Below are 18,534 nucleotides of genomic sequence, written 5' to 3'. Positions count from 1 at the left end.
TTTTTAGCCCACGCCTTTGCTTTTTATCTCTTCACTATTTCCTACAAGTGAAAGGTACATCTTTGGAGAATAATGGGAAGATGTTGGTATTTCATATAGTAACTTGGATTCTTCGGTTTCTGCATCCCATGTCTTTCCCTGGTACATTGGAAGCTGGTTTTGAATGCCTTTATAGAGACCTATCTGCTTATCTCAGTCACTAACCTTTGCCTTAGGTCGAAATAAGAAAAGGAGTAAGTTTGCATTTCTCTAAAATGATAAATTACTTACAGGATGTAGGTTTTCTTGCATAACAAGTTATGTACAATGTGCCTATTTTAGAGAGCCTTAGCATTTAATAATACTGCAATTATTAAAAACACCCTTTTCTTCAGAACTCTGGAACTTGTAAGTAGGAATTCGTGTTATGAATACACAAATGTTGCAGGAGAAAGATTAGCATTCAGTTCTTGTGCTGAAAAGCACCGTAAGTTTTATCTGATCATCCTGAAGCGGAAGGCAGATGTGTTCTTATTTCTTGGGTCTTTTCTGCAGCATTCAACCACTTTTTCCTGACAAAACCTGGCGTTGGTCCAGGGGAATGCATAAACGTGGGCTGATACCTTTTCTGAAGTAATACACCTACTGGCTAGGGTGGGTGACTAGAGTCCTTAATTGTGTGTTTGCACAGGGAGCAATTGTCAGCTCCAATTCGGTGGTCCATGGTCAGCCTCTGGCTGAGCAACTTGCATGGTTGGGCGTCACTGCTGAGGTGATGGCAGTGTGCTGATGGCACACAGCTCCACATATCTTTTGTCTTATCTGACTGTATGTCTGTTAATAAAAACAGTGCTGGTACTTGGGCTAGACCTGAAGAAATTCTAACTGTGGTCCTTCGTTTGAGTGTGTATTCCCATAATTAGTTAATTCCGGGTGCAGTTCTCCCTTGTTACTGGGATGATACTTCTGTCCTTTTTGGTTGGTAAGCAGGTGCTCTCCCAGTTTGGCATGTGACAACCTCACCAAATGGGTTCAGGCTTTGGTGGTGTCACAGCTAGGCTACAGCAGAGTGATCTGCCCAGCCAGGGTGTGCTCAGTGCTTCGGAGGCTCCAGCTTGCTCTGAATGCTGCAAACCAGCTCCCTCACCATGCAGGTGCTTTGTCTTTCTTGGAGGGGGACACACACACACAACGACAGGACAGTAGAAGCGATGGAGAAAGCAACATCAAAATAATGATTAGCCCTATTTGCTCTCTTATTATGACAGTAGGTCATTAAAAGCATTGAGCTCCTGTTTCAACACGTTGTATGAGATATGTAAATACTGTTTTAGACTGATTTTTGTGTTTGTTTGTAAGTATCTCTACTCTGGTGTCAGTGAAAGCATGATTACTTTTTTTTTTGCCCCCCCCCCCCCCCCCCCCCCCCCCCCCCCCCCCCCCCCCCCCCCCCCCCCCCCCCCCCCCCCCCTTTTTTTTTTTTGCTTAAGGATGCTGATCTTTTGGACATAGAAAGCAAACACTTCGAAGATTTGGAATTTCAGCAGCTTGAACATGAAAGCAGGTTAGATGAAGAGAAAGAAAATCTGACACAACAGCTCCTGCGTGAAGTAGCTGAATATCAGCGCAGCATTGTCAGTAGAAAGGTAAAAGCACCAACACTCGATTCATTTGTTCTTTGTTGTTGAGCATAAAGGAGATGAAATGGATCTACAGCCTGCCCATCTGTAAGAAATAATGCAAAACTTTCCCTTTGAAAAAGCTTTTGAAGCAGAGCAAAGATGATGGCACAGTAACATCCCACACAGATCAAATCATGCGCTTCTCCAAAAGGAAATAAATCAATAAAATTCCATGCCCTGTTTGTATATTTGCATATGAAAATTAAACCCATTAATTTGCTACAAAAAGTACCAAAGCTTTGGTTTTTTCTCCTTTAAGAAAGGAGACTTGTACACTCTGGGCAAAACTACAGTTATTTTATGCTCATGATTGATGTTGATGTTAAATGATTTTGTTAAAATAATAATAGAACACCAAATTAAGAAAATACCTTAATTTTTAATATCAGTTGTAAAGGTCCTATCCCAACCAATTAAATGCCAGTTTTTCAGAGGTAGAAGTTGCATCTCTAAACCAGTTCTGTTCAGTACATGGATGCCAGTCACCATATTATCAAAGAATATGTGCAATTGTTCTTTTGTCTCTTGAATAAATTGTCTCTTTACTGTCTACGTCTTATTTAATTATCTCCTTCAGAGCAGTGAGCTGTCTTGTAAAAACTTCTTTTCCTACTGTTTCACTCATATGCATGAGTGAACTCTCATGAATAGGATCCTTGCTGCAGGATGTCTTGTGCTTTGAAAATAAAACATGTAAATTGTGATTATTTTCTTTTTATATTAGGAAAAGATTTCTGCTCTCAAGAAACAAGCCAATCATATTGTCCAACAAGCTCAAAGAGAACAAGACCATTTTGTAAAAGAGAAAAACAACTTAATAATGATGCTGCAAAGGGTAAGTATTTATTGTCTTTCAAATATTTTTAGCGTGTAATGAAAGAGCATTTCATAGAATAAAAGAACATAGAGCACAAGAAAAGCATCAGTTGTGCAGAAGCTAGCAAGTAGGTAATAATGTGATAGACATAATTTTTATCTGTTAACCTTTACAAAAAAAAAAAAAGAAATCTTTTGTAATTAATCAGCAGATTTCCTAAGAGAAAACGCTAGTGGCATTTGATAATCAAGAGGGTTTTAGAGGTGTCCCCCTTCCAGAGGACACAACCAGAGGCACCCACCCGAGTGCTGAAGCTAGAAGCCTGTGCTCCCTGTGTCGCTGCTGGAACTGTGCACAGAGTGCTCAGAGTTTTGGCTTGTAATAGTCCATACTAGGCCACAAGATGAGCTCCTTAACATCAGCTGTCATCTGGTTAATAGAAGTTGGCATGAACACTTCGTATCCATTTTATGTTTTGCTTTTAATCATGAGAGAAATCATGTTTAGTTCATTAAGCAGAATCAGCACTTTCAAAATGGTGAAGGAAGACCTGTTCGATTTGGCTGTGGTTATTAAATAAAACCTTTCGCTAGCTTTTCGTTCTGTACCTCCATTTTTTGTTCAGTTCTGCTGTGAATGGATGAAGTTGAAGCTCTGCTGTGCAGATTCTAGCCTTCTATCGCAGTGTGTTCCTTTACACGGTTAAGAAAATGGATAGCATTGTTTTTTACTACATGGCTGTTGGTATTTAACATAAAATGTCTGTTTTTAACAGGAAAAAGAGAATCTCTGTAATCTGGAAAAGAAATATTCCACACTTTCCGGAGGAAAGGGATTTCCTGTCAGTCCCAATAGTCTAAAAGAGGTAAAGAGATGCACTGCTTTTGACTTTAGCATAAGTAACTTTTAATAAAGCACTTTAGTATTTATTGAAGTCCTATTCATACAATTTTTTTTGAGATGTGATGAAATTACTTTGTAAAGCTATTCATGGAAGTCCAAATGCATGGGTGAGCAAAAATAGCTTCTCTTGACATTTTCCCAGATGTGACTGGTATCGCCTTAATCTCTTGCTCTGGAAAAATAATCGTGTTTTTGTGTGTGTGTGTGTGGTGTCTAATTTTCTCAAAATAGACAATTAAACCCCATTGAAGTGAAGAAGAATGAGGTCCAGGAATAACTCTGTTCAAGTAGGAATACAGTTCAGTCTTATTTTTGCACTGTAGATTTTATCATTGCCTCCCCTCCCTTTATTCTAAGGCTCTGCAGTAAAGCATGACAAGTGTACATTTTGATCTTTTTAAAACACACTGAATTGAAGACCGCAAGCTATTGTGGTTGTAAGATACCTATTGAGCTATTTATTTAACTGTTTTGAATAGTTAGAGTAAAGGTGTCAAATATTTTTTGCTGAAAACTGAGTTAGTTTGGGTAATGCACAATGAGACCTAGAGCTTACCTGCAGCTGCCAAGACTTCATAGCTTTGAGGGTACCGCTTTAAGCCTCAAGGTCCGTGAGCAAGGTCAGTGTAAGGTAAGCCACAGCCCATTGCAAAGATTCAGTCAGCACGTATGATATTAGCATTAACTCCCCATATTTATCTTCTTGACTTGATGAATCTGCAAATAGCAGATAAACGTGAAGTTATAAATGGAGAAGCGGAAAATCTAGCATTTAAAATACACTGATGGGTGTCTAGGGCTGCTTCATTAACTTCTGTGTAAGAGGTCTGACTGGACTTGCTGGATCTGCTGGTATCGAAGCCCTGAACAAGGTCTGCCACATCTAATGACATAGGTGTCACTGTGGGAAGTTGGGCTCTTTAAGTCTAAAGCAACCATGTGTCCTTCCAGCACCTGTGAAATGTGATCTTGCTTATTTGGTCTCCAAGTTCCTGGTGAACCCGGGTGGCCTCCAGCACATGCCAGTGGGGCTGAGCACCCTTCCTCGCTGCAAGCCATGTTGCAGATGCTTAGACTTTCAGTGTTCTAGGTTGTGTTCTGACCTGGACATCTGACCTCCCACCAGGACATCTGGCATGTCTAAGCTTCATTTGTTTCATTTTGAGATGGATCTGTTCATACTCTCACTACAGAGTGGGTGCTATCTCTGATTTTTAGCTTCGTATCCACATAGTGGTTTGTTTAATAATAGACATTTCAAAATGCAACTACATTAAGTGAGCTTGACACTTTTTATTGAAAAGGATTATTCAGCGGTGTCATTCTGTTCACTGCAGTGAAGTCAGTTAGGACTTACTCCAAGGCAAATGAGAGAAGGAACAGCATGGGTTATCTGTTTCATGCCCAGTGTCCCCATAGGCTCTGTCCTATAAAAGAAATGCCTTTCCTTGCCAGATGTTATGTTTGTCTCAGTCCAGTTTAATTTTTCTCTGACTGTTCCGGCACCTTTAAAAATCAGGCACCAAATGGTACACAGGCTTAAATAGGCTGCCTGCACACAGAAGTTAACTTCACCATGCGGTTGCTCACATACCAGTCGAGTCTGCAGTCCAACGTTTCCCAGCCCCTCCTCACCAAAGCACACATTTGTAACTCTCTTCCATCCATTGTGAAGCTCACTCCCTGCGTGCACAGCAATAGAGTAACACGGCCTCACGTAAAGAGGCAGGATGCTTATCCCAGTACTTAAATGAGTGCAGAAAATCAATGCTGTTTAAAAGTTCAGCGCTGACAACATGACTTGGATGCCCACTCTGTCTTGAAACCATTTATTTAATCTAATGTAATAGGGGCCTGAGCTAATGCAGAGCACAGTCATTTGTTGTTTGCCTTTTTTTTTTAACCCCATGGTGAATCCCCATAGGGGTTGTGAGTCTGAACTGAATGTTTTTCATATAATGGTGACAGTGCTTTTATCCTCTATAAAATGAATACAATATTGCATTCATAGACTTGCCAAGTTTTGGTTACTGATATACTGCTACTACAAGATGGTTAAGCAAGTTTTGTGTTTATTCATACTGGACTCTTTTACTGTAATATGGCCACATGTTTTAAGAGGTAAACTTCAGTATCTTACCCAATCTCCTTCTCATTTAGTAGTTCATCAAATAATATCAGAGTTAAGATTTGCCTCCTATTTCTATAGTGCTGTGTTCAGAGTATGATACTTAATTTCTAGAATTGTGTATCTGCTTGAAATAACTGATAAAATACATTGAAAATTATGCTAATAGAGTGTAGGGTTGGTATTTTTTTTTTCAACTTGCCTTCTATGATCATTGCTAAATTTATGCATTTAAAAAAAAAAAGAAATAGTGCAGCAGTCTGTGGCTTCTCTTACTGAATTGCTGAAGTATACATACTGGCATGTCATTGTGCTGGTACAGTAATAGAAACATAGCCCCTTCGACACCTTCTCAATTTAAAAGCAGCTTACCATCTTGATTTAAAAAATAAGCATATTTCTGTCTCATTTTTATGACATTGCTTCAACAGTGATTTATTATTCCTTTTGCATAGCCTTGTTTACTATGGATAAGAAGTTAGGACATTTGACTTTTTACATCGTGGCATCCTAAACACCATGGATTAGAATCCATATTTTATTTTTTAAATAACATTTGTTCAGTTAACACCAAAACACATGCAATAATTGTATTCTGCCATTATGTCTCAAATCTGCTTGCATAAACCTCTGCAGGCAGAAGCACACTCTGATGTGCGTGCCTTTCCTCAGTCTGTCACCTCCTGTATGATTATTTAAAAAAAAAAAAAAAAAAAGAGGCAAATTGTAATGGCTATGGGGCTAACACTAACAGCATCTTACCTGAGTCTCCTGGTAACACCTAAAAGTTAGAAGCGACTTCCAGACAATGCAAATGGAAGGTGGTGTGTCAGTGTAATTTACAGAGTAGCAATGGCTTGTCCTTATGTAAGTTCTTCCCACTTCTGTTAGTCATCTGGTTTACTCAAACTAGCTTAATAGTTAGGCAAGAAACAAATCGGGGTAAGTTGTTTTATTAAAACATGGACAAAAAACCCCTAAGAAATAAAAAGATGGTGAATAAGATTTGTTCTTCCTTTTCCCCCAATCTGCTTTCCCTAGAAAGAGCTGCATAATTTCTAGAGGGTATTTACATTTTAGTAAAGTCTTTTGGTCGCTTAATGCACATTTGCTTTTTAATTACACAAATTTTTTGGAATTAAATGAAGAACAATTTCAGAATCCAAGTATTCAACATTTGAAAAGCTTGATGATAACTATTTTATTTATGATGAAGTATTTCAATGATAACAAATATTTGGCTGTATCACTCTAAACTAACTTTCATCGTACTGGATACATTAATACTCTTGCACGTCTTTTGGCTTTTGCTCCTTTTAACTTCTGAATTCCTCCTTTTAGGGCTATATCAGTGTAAGTGAAATTAGTGAGCTGTATGGCAATTCCACGAATATATCCCCTTCCACTCAGCCCCCCACAGATGCTGAAGCAGTTGCCACTGAGCCTTCCACGGCTGTGCTGACGAGCCAGCCACAAAATAAAGAGGTTTGTTTGAGAGACATTTCCCTTTGTTTGCATTGTTCTTTCATGGCTGCCTTTTTATTTTCTTTAATTTTTTTTTTATTTTTTGGTAATTCAACATGTAACAAATTGACCCTAAGGCACACTGCCGTCTGCCAGTTACCGAGTCAGATAACAGTTTAATAGTAAAGCTGAAGGACTGCTCCAGTTGTAAAGTGTCTTTGATGATGTAGATGGGCCTTTGAAGGCCAAAAAACCTGAATGCTTATGACCCAAGCAGCAATAAGTGACAATCTTTGCCTGTCAAACACGATAATGTAATGCACCTTTGGTAAACAGTCTGTGGACACACTTAATGATTACTTGATCAATGGTGCTTAGGTGTTCATTTTGTATGTTTTGTAGCTTTTTTTTTTTTCCTGTGAGGTGGTAGAAGTATATCTTGAATATTTATGGGAGGTGGGTAGCTTCCACTTATCTTAGCTCTTCCATGGAGTCTGTCCAGTCTGTGTCTTCTAGCTTACTCTCTCTTTTCCTCATTCTTTGTGATGTTTTTGCCTTTGTAATGACCACAGCAAATTTTGAATAAATCCCCTTTTAAAGGAATGGAATAACCTTATGAGTGTAAATCCACCTACCTTTGTGTTGCAATAAGGCAGCAACTGGTTTAGAATTTGGCATTTCTGTGCTGCTTCTGGTAGTTCAATATGCCTTGAGAGTTGCAATACAACACATCTCCTTTTCTGCTAAACGCTCCAACAAACACAGTGCTAAAACTGCAGCTTGTATGTGCCGTATCTTCTGAGCAATTCCAAAAAGAAAACTCTGTGTGTAATTTCTCTTTTTTCTATAAAGCTAAGATCACCTCTCTGTTCTGGATTTGTGTTTCCTCACTCTCTTTCTCCTCGCTCTATTGCTCAACTTCCATCAGTCCATTGGCCTGAGGTCATGGCTACTCATGTAGATCCTATTCCTTTATCTGATACACCTCCACCTCTGCCAGCTAAGAAACACCGCAGGCAACAACAGGTAACAGATTCAAAGCTGATAACTTGGGATTATTTTGTTTGGTTGGTTTTGTTACGGTGGCCATGAAGTTGATTTACGTGTGAAGTTCTTAGAGTTATATGATAGATCATAAGTTGATCGTGCTTGCAGAGTGTTGTACTTAAAGGCATTGCTCATTTAAAAATCAACACAATGCATTATAGAATGTTACTGAACAAAAATTCTCCTTATATAAACAATCCAGAAGCAAATACTAATATTTAGGAGCCACTGTAACTGTCAGAAGACTTGCAGCAATAAAGCACAAGTGGCTACATTTGAAATCCTAAATTAATTTTTCATATACATTTGAACAATGCCTCTCAAAAGCTGTATTGGTTTTAAGCCACCAATTCATTAGACTAACTTGTAAATAAATGTTTTTCTTTGTAATTGGATTCCACTTGTACACTAGAGTTGAGGTTTTCTTAAAAAAACCCAGGTACAGGGACATGTACAGAAAATGTGCACATGAATTTAATGTATTTTCTTAAGCAGCATGATTTTAATGTGATATTTGTAGAAATCCTGGAAAGCACTGTGAAACAGGAGGTACTCTGTATTTTAGATTTCACTTCCAAGTGAAGTTCCCAGACTATCACCTTCAGTATATTCCATGTAGAGCATAACTGAGCAAGTAGGTCAATTCATTTTGTCAAAACTGTAACAAATTACATTTGAAGCATTTCAGAAATCTGGAAGAGCGAAAGAAGCAGCACAGGGAATGCATGTACATGAGTGATACTTTACCTCGCAAGAAAACAACTCCGTCTGTATCACCACACTTCAATAGCGCTACGCTTGGACGAAGCGTTGCATCTAAAGTACGTAGTTGCATGCTATTAATAGCCTTCCAGTGTCTATATAAAAACCTGTACTATGTTAGAGGTAAGGTTGGGTAGCACTGTAAGCATTATGTAATCCCCCAAATTCACATCTGAAACTGACTTTGAAAGAACTTCAGGTTTATTAACATATGGGAATATACATGAAGCCTTCCGTAATTTCAGCCTTTATTCTGACCTCTGGAAATGCTGTGCTGTAGTACGTTAATTATAAATGCATGATTACTATCTCAAGCATTGTATTTTCAGGGTAGTTTAAATTGATTCTAGAGACACAACAGGTTGCTTTCCTTGCTACCTAAGGCCTCTAAATGGTAAAGATAAGGTTATGTATAAAGTGAAAATACTTTTTATTTGTGATATGGTAAATCAGCAAACAGCAGGAAGGCGGAGATACTACTTCGAAAACATTTTGGCCTAATAGGGACTGTGCACAACTAAAATATCCATGGCTGATATGACGTAATGTTGATACCCATGATAAAGCAAGTTATTCTACCATTAGTTGCTGATACAAAAAAAATCTTGAAGTGTAGTTTTAAGTACTTATTTACAAAATTTCCTGCAGGGACATTTACCATTAGGACAGAGCAACAGCTGTGGCAGTGTACTTCCTCACTGCCTGGCAACCATGACCAAAGAGTCAGAATCAAGAAGGATGCACAAAGGTAAGACCTTTTTATTTGATTCATTTCTGTTTAAAGTCAGTGTTCAATTTTTCAGGAAATAAGCCTGAAACTGACGTTGCTATAATCAACAGGGCTGTAAAATAAAAGTTTACTTCTTGGTGAAAAAAGCAAGCTCTAAATGTAATTTTCAGATATCGGCAAAATAAGATGTTAAGATTATGATGTAGGTGCACATGTAGTTTTGAAGTACGTGGTCACCAAATATAATCCAGTAAACAAGAAAAGTATATTGAAAAATACACATTGGGTTAACTGGGTAACTTCTGTGAGTGATTTTTTGAGGCAATATAGTACACGTTGCTTTCTTTTTTCTCACCCCCCCCCCCCCCTTTTTTTTTAAATAATTCTTTTCATGTTGTGATCTTAAAAATTGTTTTTCACAAGCATATATTTTTGCCTGGACAAACTCCCCAGACAGAGATACCTTTGAGAATCTGTAAGTGCAGTATTATAAGTGGTCTTAAATATTTGGGCTACAAAATAGGAAAGGAGAGAGGTGTTTTACCGTGGATAGATAGCTGTATTTTTGTAATAGGGACACAGCAATTCTGGATCCAAAAGAAAGTTACATCTTTGAAACATGATCTTGTAGGCTATGGGATTCTGTGCCTGTTGTTTGTCAGCTTGAGTCGATACACTTAATTTCTGCTTTAACGAGATGCATTATTCATAAGTGTTCCATCTTCAAATAGAGTTGCTCCTCAGTGCCATCTGTCAGTTTGTTTTCTTTCCGGCATCTGCATCATTGTTATCAATATAAGTGCAGAGGTCCTTATGTAGAATTGCACTGGCTAAGCCTGAGCTGAGATAGGATCCATCCTGCTGTTACAGGACTTGTCAGAGCTAGCAGCTGTTAAAGGTCAAAGAGGATGGCTGAGGTCAGCCAGACACACCAAGATGACTCAATACAGGGACAGAACAAGCTTGCTGAGAAAGGATCATGACTTATTACATTCACTTTATAGAGCTGATCCAGTTGTAATTTGTTGGGTTTGAGCTTTAGCAGGCCTTCCACAAACCTACCGTGTTGTGGCTAACTTATCTTGAAGTATTTCAGATGCGATACAAAAGGAGCTTCATACTCAGCTTGGAAAGCTTCTTTGACGTAATGTGTGTGCAAGCGTGGAATAGTTTGCAAGTATGTTCAGACTCATCATTGTGCTGTTGTGCAGAAAACACTTTGCTTCAGTTTGAAAATCAGTAAGGATGTTTTGGCTAAACTTTGATGACAAGAGATCAAGTGTTTAAAATTGGAAATATTTCTGCAAAATGGTTGCAAAAGAGCATTAGTGTGCGACCTAAAACACAATTACAAAGTATTACCAAACCTAATACAGTCAAAGATAAGAGTTTTAAAAAGAAATCGATCAGTTTTAATTTTTTGTCACCATGCAACTAAGACAATTCGAAGAGTAGAGTCAGATTTTTTTGTCCTCAGCCTGAGAAAAAAAGAAACCTCACAAACCAAAACTGAATTACGGCCTGACAAAGAAGAGAGGCAGGGAAGAATGAGAGATGCATTTGTTAAGGCACTTGGCACAGTACTTGTCATATGCTGTGAGGAATCGTGTGCTGTACTGCCTGCCATACTAGTTGACCATTATTTTGTGAAAGATCCAACAGTTTGAATGCAAATACTAAATTATGAAGAGAGCCTTAAGGGATTAATTTGTACTGGGAAAGAGGACAGTTCTTGATGTCCTTTTCTGAAACATCAGCTTTGCCAAAGGGAAATAATGTTGCTGACAGGTGCTTTACTTGAACTGTCATGGGATTTGCAAAGTAAGAGACAGAGTCAAAACACCAAGGATATGGGAATACAAGGATTGTTTGTGGCTTGACTACCTCTCTTAGTGAAGGGCTTATTCCCTTTGCGTTCAACATGGAGCTCCCTGAATTTATTGCCATTGGAGGAGCTTGAAGAGTATAACTGCCTTCTCTTGCCCTGAAGTGCCGTGTTTCTAGGTTGGAGAAAGCTCCTTTGTCTTGGTAACACACCACAAAAGTTTTTGCAGGGCCCTTTCTGCACTGCAGTGCAGAACTCAGCAAGGACAGAGATGTCCAAGTCAGGTGGCTAGAGTCAGATCCTGGAGTATTTCTACCCAGTTATACAGAAGGGCCAGAGAAACAGACTTCAGGCACCATTCATTCAGCCTTATAGGCATAGCCTTAATCAATGTCGTGGTACAAGCAGGGAAGGAACTGTGTTCAACGTAGTGTGATTTCTGATTTCCCCTAGCACCTCATACCCGCGCTCAGCACGTGGAGGAAAAACAAGCTTTTCTTCAAAGTCATGAGTAAGGAAATTGCATTCCTGTGGGACAGTTGGATTTGGGAAATGTTTTGAACATGGTGTAGTATTTAAACATACCACGCAGTACGACTGAAATGGAATACTATTGCCAATTGAAATTCTGAAATCTTATGTGGCTTTCACTAAAATCAGCGGGACTTGAGTTTGTGTAACTAAGATTAATTTCAGCAGACATCCTTAAATACATCATTGAAAACCAAGCCAAATGCAATGTCAGTAGACATCCTTGGCAATGTTCTTTTATTCCACCACTCTGTGATAAATGTTTATTATATAATAAATACACTGTATTTCTTACAAAAACATTCTTGAGGTAGACCAGGTTTGCCTTTTCGGACTAAGTGAATATTTTGGAGGAGTAAGATTTTTCTACCAAATCAGTGGAAGTCTGCAAATGTATAGATACTGCTTATACTGGTAAATATGCGCTCACTCCTCTTTCCGCTCCAAAAATTAGCTGTTCACCTAAAACAGGTGATGAATAGATAAAAAGTGTTCTTGACCTGTCATGTGTACTGAGCCACTGCTTGCTTTCCTTGCATTTCTTTTCCCATTTGACAGGTTTTTCACTCCGTCAGTTTTCTGTGTTCAAGGTGATGTATTGCAAACGACGTGGGGGTCTCGGGTTACTGATACCTTGAGCATACAGCTGCACCAAGTGCATTGGAGCTGGGTGTGCTCAGCTCACTGGAGAGCCAGGGTCTCACGTGATAAATGCCGCTTCATCCACTCACTTTGGAGCACTGGCTATCATGCAGCATCCCACAAACTGCTATACAAAGAGGATGATGCGCTCCTGAAGCGGTATTAGTAGCTTACCACGTTCCTCAGGGCTCAAAAGCATTGAGCGAACTTCTAGACCAGATGTTTTTGCGTGTTCGTATAGATCTGAAAACAAGTATATTCAACGGTGCCTGGAGGAAGTGGCAGCTCAGCTAGTTTAAAGATATTATCTGAGAATTATCACCAAACTAGTAATGGTCTAAAATGAGTTTTCTCTAATATGCTTTCTCCAGTTTTTCTTATTTCAGTCCAAGAAGGTAAAAGTAAAAGTCTGAGATGAAAAATTCAAAGTTAAAAATGAAGTCAGGAAATGAAGAACAGCCACTTGAGTTTGAACATGGAATTTAATCTCATTTTCTTTGTGCAGGAACAAGTAATGTCTATGAATAAATTTTAGGCTGGATCCAGTAGGAAATACTTTCATAGATTTTTAAGTACTAAATAGTCTTTATTCCAGGATTACCAAAACTGTGTTTAGTCAGTCATGTGAGTTCAAGAATTGTTCTTGAAAGAAACAGTCACTGTCAGTAATCATAGCCTGAGTTAAGAGCAACTTATAAAATGTTCAAGAGGACGCATCTTTGATATAAATCATTAGTGGAAAAAGCTATTTCTTAGCAGCCATTCATGAGGTATTTTTTAAGGACTGTATTAATAAGTTCACCTCCTGTGTACATGCCTTTGCGAGCAAACCATGTGCAAAAAAAAAAAAAAAATGAAGAAGCTGCTATATGGTACCATCTAGAGACCTCACTCTGCACAGCTCAAAACCTGGCCCCAGGAAGCTCCCATGGGGTGCTGGGTGCCAGAATCCTGCGCAAGGACAGGCAGGAGCAAGGAGGGAGGGTTAGCCAATTCAGTCCCATTGATTGCAGGATGGATTCCAGAAGGGAAGGGGGAATGGTTAGCTGGGAGTTAAGATGTGAGACCAGACACGGCACTGGGAACAAAACTGTTGGGACAGAGAAGTTAGGTACCAGCAAGATGATTATTTGCATTCTTTCTAAGCTGTACAGAAAAACAGTACACTGACGGCAAGGTATATATGTACAGACAAATTATAAGCTTTTCAAAGCAGTTTGCCTTTTTTTTTTTTTTAACTCTTTCTCTTAACGAACTCAGGAAAAGCCAGAAAAGGTATGAAAACATCCCTTTACCTGGCTGTATCTATCATTGTCACGTTTTGGCAAAAGTACCGATTGCATCAGCACTGTCAAGTAGTTCCCAAAATCTTGGAAAACTTCTAAATAATTGTTAAATAATGATAGCACTTCAAAAATTCTTTTTTTCCTCCTGTCAAATAACCTGTCACAACAAAACTTCTGATTAATGCTAATATCTGCAGAGCTATAGCTTTGTGCAGGCCTAATTTTTTGCTTCTTTGCTCATAGCCACACAAGTAGAGCAGAAAATTTAGAAATCTTTACAGATCTGTGGGTGACAATGACAAGGTAGACAGACTTGGGCTTCCTACTTTGGCATGTTTCCATACAAAAAATGTATCTTGACATGTTAATGTCAATCTTTAAAAAAAAAAAAAAAAAAAAAAAAAAAAAAAAAGTACTGTGATCTTTTTTATGAAATACTGGGTTTTTTTGAACGTACTTGACAGTGCCACTTTCAATAACAGCTTTCACCTGTAGTTCTGACCTCACCATAACTTTGTGGTGGTATATCTGGTTTCTGTGATTCTGCAATAACTCCTTTGGAATATTTTTTTTCATGATATGGCTTTATGGATATTTGCAATATTTTGCTCAACAGTATGGCTGTTAACAGTGTTAAGTTTACTGTTTTACTACAGAGAATACAAGCCAATGCAACAAGAAACATTTTAGCTCTTGTACCAGCTTAGACTTGGCTGATACAAGTCTTGGCTTGTGGGAAACTTTTAGTGAAGTGCTGGATCTTACGAGGAGTCTAATATTTTTAAGTGCATGCTCTGTGAATAGGCACCTGAGCAGTTAAAAATTCTTTAAGCAACAGATTGTGCCTGTGCAATGTGTAAGTGGGGCTGTAATGGAGGCAGATGGGTTGTGAGACTTCGCGGTGTCGGTACGCAGCTGATCCTGAGCTTTGAACTGCCTGTTGCTTACGGCATGAGGAGAAGATGAGAACATCACGTCATGCTTTTTTTTCTGTGAATGTGTCTCATTTTGCGACCTAACAACTGTATATTTCTTGCAGTGTTTAGTTACATTTGCATGATTACATAAATTTAACTGATGTATGTTTTACTTAGAAAGGGGTTCTTCATCTTCATGGAAAGTTGACTTTCCTTTAGGAAAGCATTTGTAAAACTGCTGTTTCTCTATGCCTTTTAGATGGGTTTATTTTTTGGTGAAATATAAGATACAGAATTAAAATTTCTGAGTAGGCAAGGTTTTGTAAAGGGCTCAATAGAAAAACATGCATTTGAATGAAGTTCTTTCAGTAATTTATTTTTTCTCTCTTTCCATAATGAATAATTGATAACCATTTCACAGGAGCAATTAGTCATTCCAAAGGTTCGAGTATGAAAGGTAATTGCTTATCTGCAATAACAGCAGCATTTGCCATAATAATGGGAAAAAACCCAAACCGCATATGTGAATCAGTAACACCTGTGTTGTGTGATGCTATTATCTATGACTGCTGAGGTGTATTTGTGTCCCTTTTGTTTCTTTTACTAATCAGTGCAATTGAACTTTTATTGAAATTTAGTGTTCTTTCAAATGGCAAATAAAGTCCTATTAGTTCCTTAGAAACCAGCTTTAATTTTCTGCGAGAAACCTTTGTATGGTACAGAGGGAAGTGAGGAGGAAAGAGGAAACTATCTGCCTTGGAAATGCTTGTAGGGCATGATTTCCTTAATAATATGCTTTAATTATTCAGCTTCAGTCATGCTTTTCAGATACCTTTTGGAGAATATTACAGCCTTTCCAAGGTAGAGCTGCAGTTGTTGGCTCCCTGAACTGGGACTCTCTCCACTCCGGCACAGCAAAAAATACCAGACAGTAACCTTGTATGTGCAGATAGAGAACGAGCATAAGGCAGGAAAATATTCCCACTTTAAGCATGTTTTCCTAACATCAGTGTCTTAATGGTGTCTAGTAAAAATTTTTATCTGGACTTTGCTGCATTTGTACATTCGTCTGCATTCTTCCTATGTCTGTTTATCTTAAATATGTGGAATGTCAGTGGCTGCCTTCCTGTATGAATGGGAGGTTTTCATGCAGCCTAACAGTCCTTCCTAATCTCCAACTCTGCCACCAGCTCAGATTTTGGGTCAGGACTTGACTGAGTATCAGAACTGTGAGAAAATCTCACTTCTTGCATTGATTGAAGGAAAAGATGAGCAGTGCAGTTGCATTTGTAATCACATAGATTAAACAAACCTTAAAAGGGCACTGTAAAATAACTTCAGCAGTTAAAACGACAACTGTCATTATACTCTCCTCTTCATCAGACAAGCTCAACAACCTCTCAGTAAGTCTGTATAAATGCTGCTGCATTATTTACAAAGAGCAGTGGAGACATGAGATAAAAATAATTCTGAAGAAATATTTTTTTTAAAGGAGACGTAGCCAAACAAAGTTTCCTGTGTTCAAGAAGGATGGCTTTTCAGAAAGGATGATTTTGTGGAAAAATAACAGCACAAAGAACTTAAATGTTGCATAAACCTGATTTTTCTTTACAGTCATTGAGCTATAGGGATCTGCTTCAATCATGTAGGGTGAACTGCAGTTTCAAAACTCCAGGAAAGTACCTCTACACTAGTAACTATGATGATGTGACATGTGGCCTATATTATTTCAGCTGAAAAAAAAAAAGCCCAACTTGCAGTTACCAGAAGGCAAAGTTCCCCAAACAGACAAAAAATAATCCACATTCAGTAAAATCAACCAAACAAGTACTCAAGACCATTGAATATCAGGACTTTTTTTTTTTTCTTTAATTTAATCACTGACAATTCTTCTAGATCTCTGAATTTAGCTGCATTACTTTCCAGATTAGGCCTAATGTTCATTTTAAAATGAAAACTTCATTCATTCAAATTAGATTTTCATAATGTACATACAAGAATATATATTGAAAAGTCAGCCATACTAATCTGCATATATTTGCGTCCATCATAGATAGAACAGGTATTTAAAGGTTTTATTTCAGTTATGATCAACTTGTGAAATTAACCGTAATATTGTAGTACCTTGGTCACAGTACAGTTAAGACTGAGGTGATGTTCAAAATGCTTGCGCTGCTAACACGTTATGTTTGCGTCACAAAATTTCTGTGTAAAGTAAATGTTTCCTCTGTACTCTGTAGGGTATAACCATCAGCGTATCTGCGAAAACCAAAGGCAGAAGTCTCCTGAATTCTACAGCAGAACAGCATCCGAATCGAATGTGTATTTGAATAGTTTCCATTACCCAGACCGTAGTTACAAGGACCACGCCTTTGATACATTAAGCTTAGACAGTTCTGACAGTATGGAGACAAGCATATCGGCATGCTCACCAGATAACATTTCCAGGTAAATCATCTTTCTTTCTGATGTTGTAATGGTCATAGGGTTATAACGAAAAAAGAGAATATGTACATGTTGATGCTATGGTAATGTGAATGCTGCTAACTGGTTAAGAAAATATGAGCTCATTAGACAGGCATAACACTTAGTATTTGTGTAGCCCTTCATAATCAGGTTTAACTATCGTCTCACCTATTTATTTAAAGATGGAAAGTAAAAATATGGAGAGGATAAGTGATAATGTTGAAGACCACAGAGAAATCAGTGTCAGTCCTGAACTGAAATTATGAAGTTGTTGATGCTCTTTTCAGAGCGTGTAATACCTGAGCTTCCTTCCCTGGTCACTACAGGGAAGAAACTTCCTGTGATAGGAAATTTCTTGAAGACATCTGCTGGCAATGAAGTACACTTGTTCTGCAAGTCCAGCATGTTAACTTACTAGAGCCTTATGCTGAAACACTTAGGGCTTCTCCAGCGGTCTTTTTTGCCCTTTCCTCTCCCTTTTCTGGGTCAGTAAAAACAAAGAGATGACACTGAAAGGCTTAGTGCCCTCGGCTGCTTTTCTCATCCTCAGAGGCTGTCAGCTCAGACACCGCTCCTCAGATAAAAGGAACATCAATGATCTGTGTTAAAAGTCCAGCTGAGTCTCAAAATTGTGTGCAAACAATTTTCTTCTGACAGTCTGTTTTTAATGATTGTGCTTTCATTTCCGCTCACAGTCCTACCCCAGCAGTTTCAGAAGCATAAGTGGAGCCTGATAATTAAGTACAATGTTGTCACAGGATTAAGAATCCCTTGTGAACACAAGGACAGCTTTTTTGGCTAGCATGTTGTGTTTTATTCAGCATCTGTTTCCTGTAACAGAGTATCAGCCCACTGATTTCCTCTTGTAGTCTTTATCACTGCAATGTTAAGACTTTCAGAAAATACCAGTGGCACTCATTCTGCTGGCTGGTTTTCTTTGTTTGGTTTTCTTTTTTTTAAAGTAAAAACATTAGCAGTGATCTAACATGGCAGTGGTATGAAATCTGTCTCTCTTTGACTTGCTGCTCTGACCACTTTGGAGGAAGATGGAGTGTGTCTGAGCTACCTCAGGGCCATCTCTTAAGTGGAATCTCCAGCCCAGGACGGGGGAGCCCCGACAGCTGTTGAATTTCACTGGTGCTGTTTGCCCTTCTGCCTCCCTCTGGCTCTTCTGCAGCTTCCAGCCAATGCTGGAAGAAGAAAAAAAACAAAAAAAAACCCCAGACAAATCCAAAAAACCAGAAAAGGATCCATTACAATAGATCTTTCAGTTTCTCACCAGGCAAACTTTGGTGAGGGAAGAAAAGAGTGTGGGCTGATTTTGTTGATAAAACTTGGAAGATAGGCAGTTAACT

General features: G+C 38.5%; 1 protein-coding gene across 3 annotated transcripts in view; it reads left to right on the top strand.

The window, feature by feature from the left end:
* PHLDB2 (pleckstrin homology like domain family B member 2) overlaps positions 1-18,534 on the top strand; it is a 60,764-nt gene that overhangs the window by 31,269 nt on the left and 10,961 nt on the right. For 2 of the 3 annotated variants that reach the window (XM_050896745.1, XM_050896736.1), the window contains 7 exons: positions 1,470-1,625; positions 2,386-2,496; positions 3,254-3,343; positions 6,851-6,994; positions 8,701-8,841; positions 9,431-9,530; positions 16,954-17,161. In XM_050896745.1, the coding sequence (XP_050752702.1) occupies positions 1,470-1,625; positions 2,386-2,496; positions 3,254-3,343; positions 6,851-6,994; positions 8,701-8,841; positions 9,431-9,530; positions 16,954-17,161 (950 nt within the window). The remainder of the gene's footprint in view (positions 1-1,469; positions 1,626-2,385; positions 2,497-3,253; positions 3,344-6,850; positions 6,995-8,700; positions 8,842-9,430; positions 9,531-16,953; positions 17,162-18,534) is intronic. The other variant, XM_050896754.1, reaches the window with a different exon arrangement.

This window comes from Gymnogyps californianus, chromosome 1, assembly GCF_018139145.2.
Source record: "Gymnogyps californianus isolate 813 chromosome 1, ASM1813914v2, whole genome shotgun sequence".
Lineage (NCBI taxonomy): Eukaryota > Metazoa > Chordata > Aves > Accipitriformes > Cathartidae > Gymnogyps > Gymnogyps californianus.
This window is presented reverse-complemented; position numbering and strand designations above follow the sequence as displayed.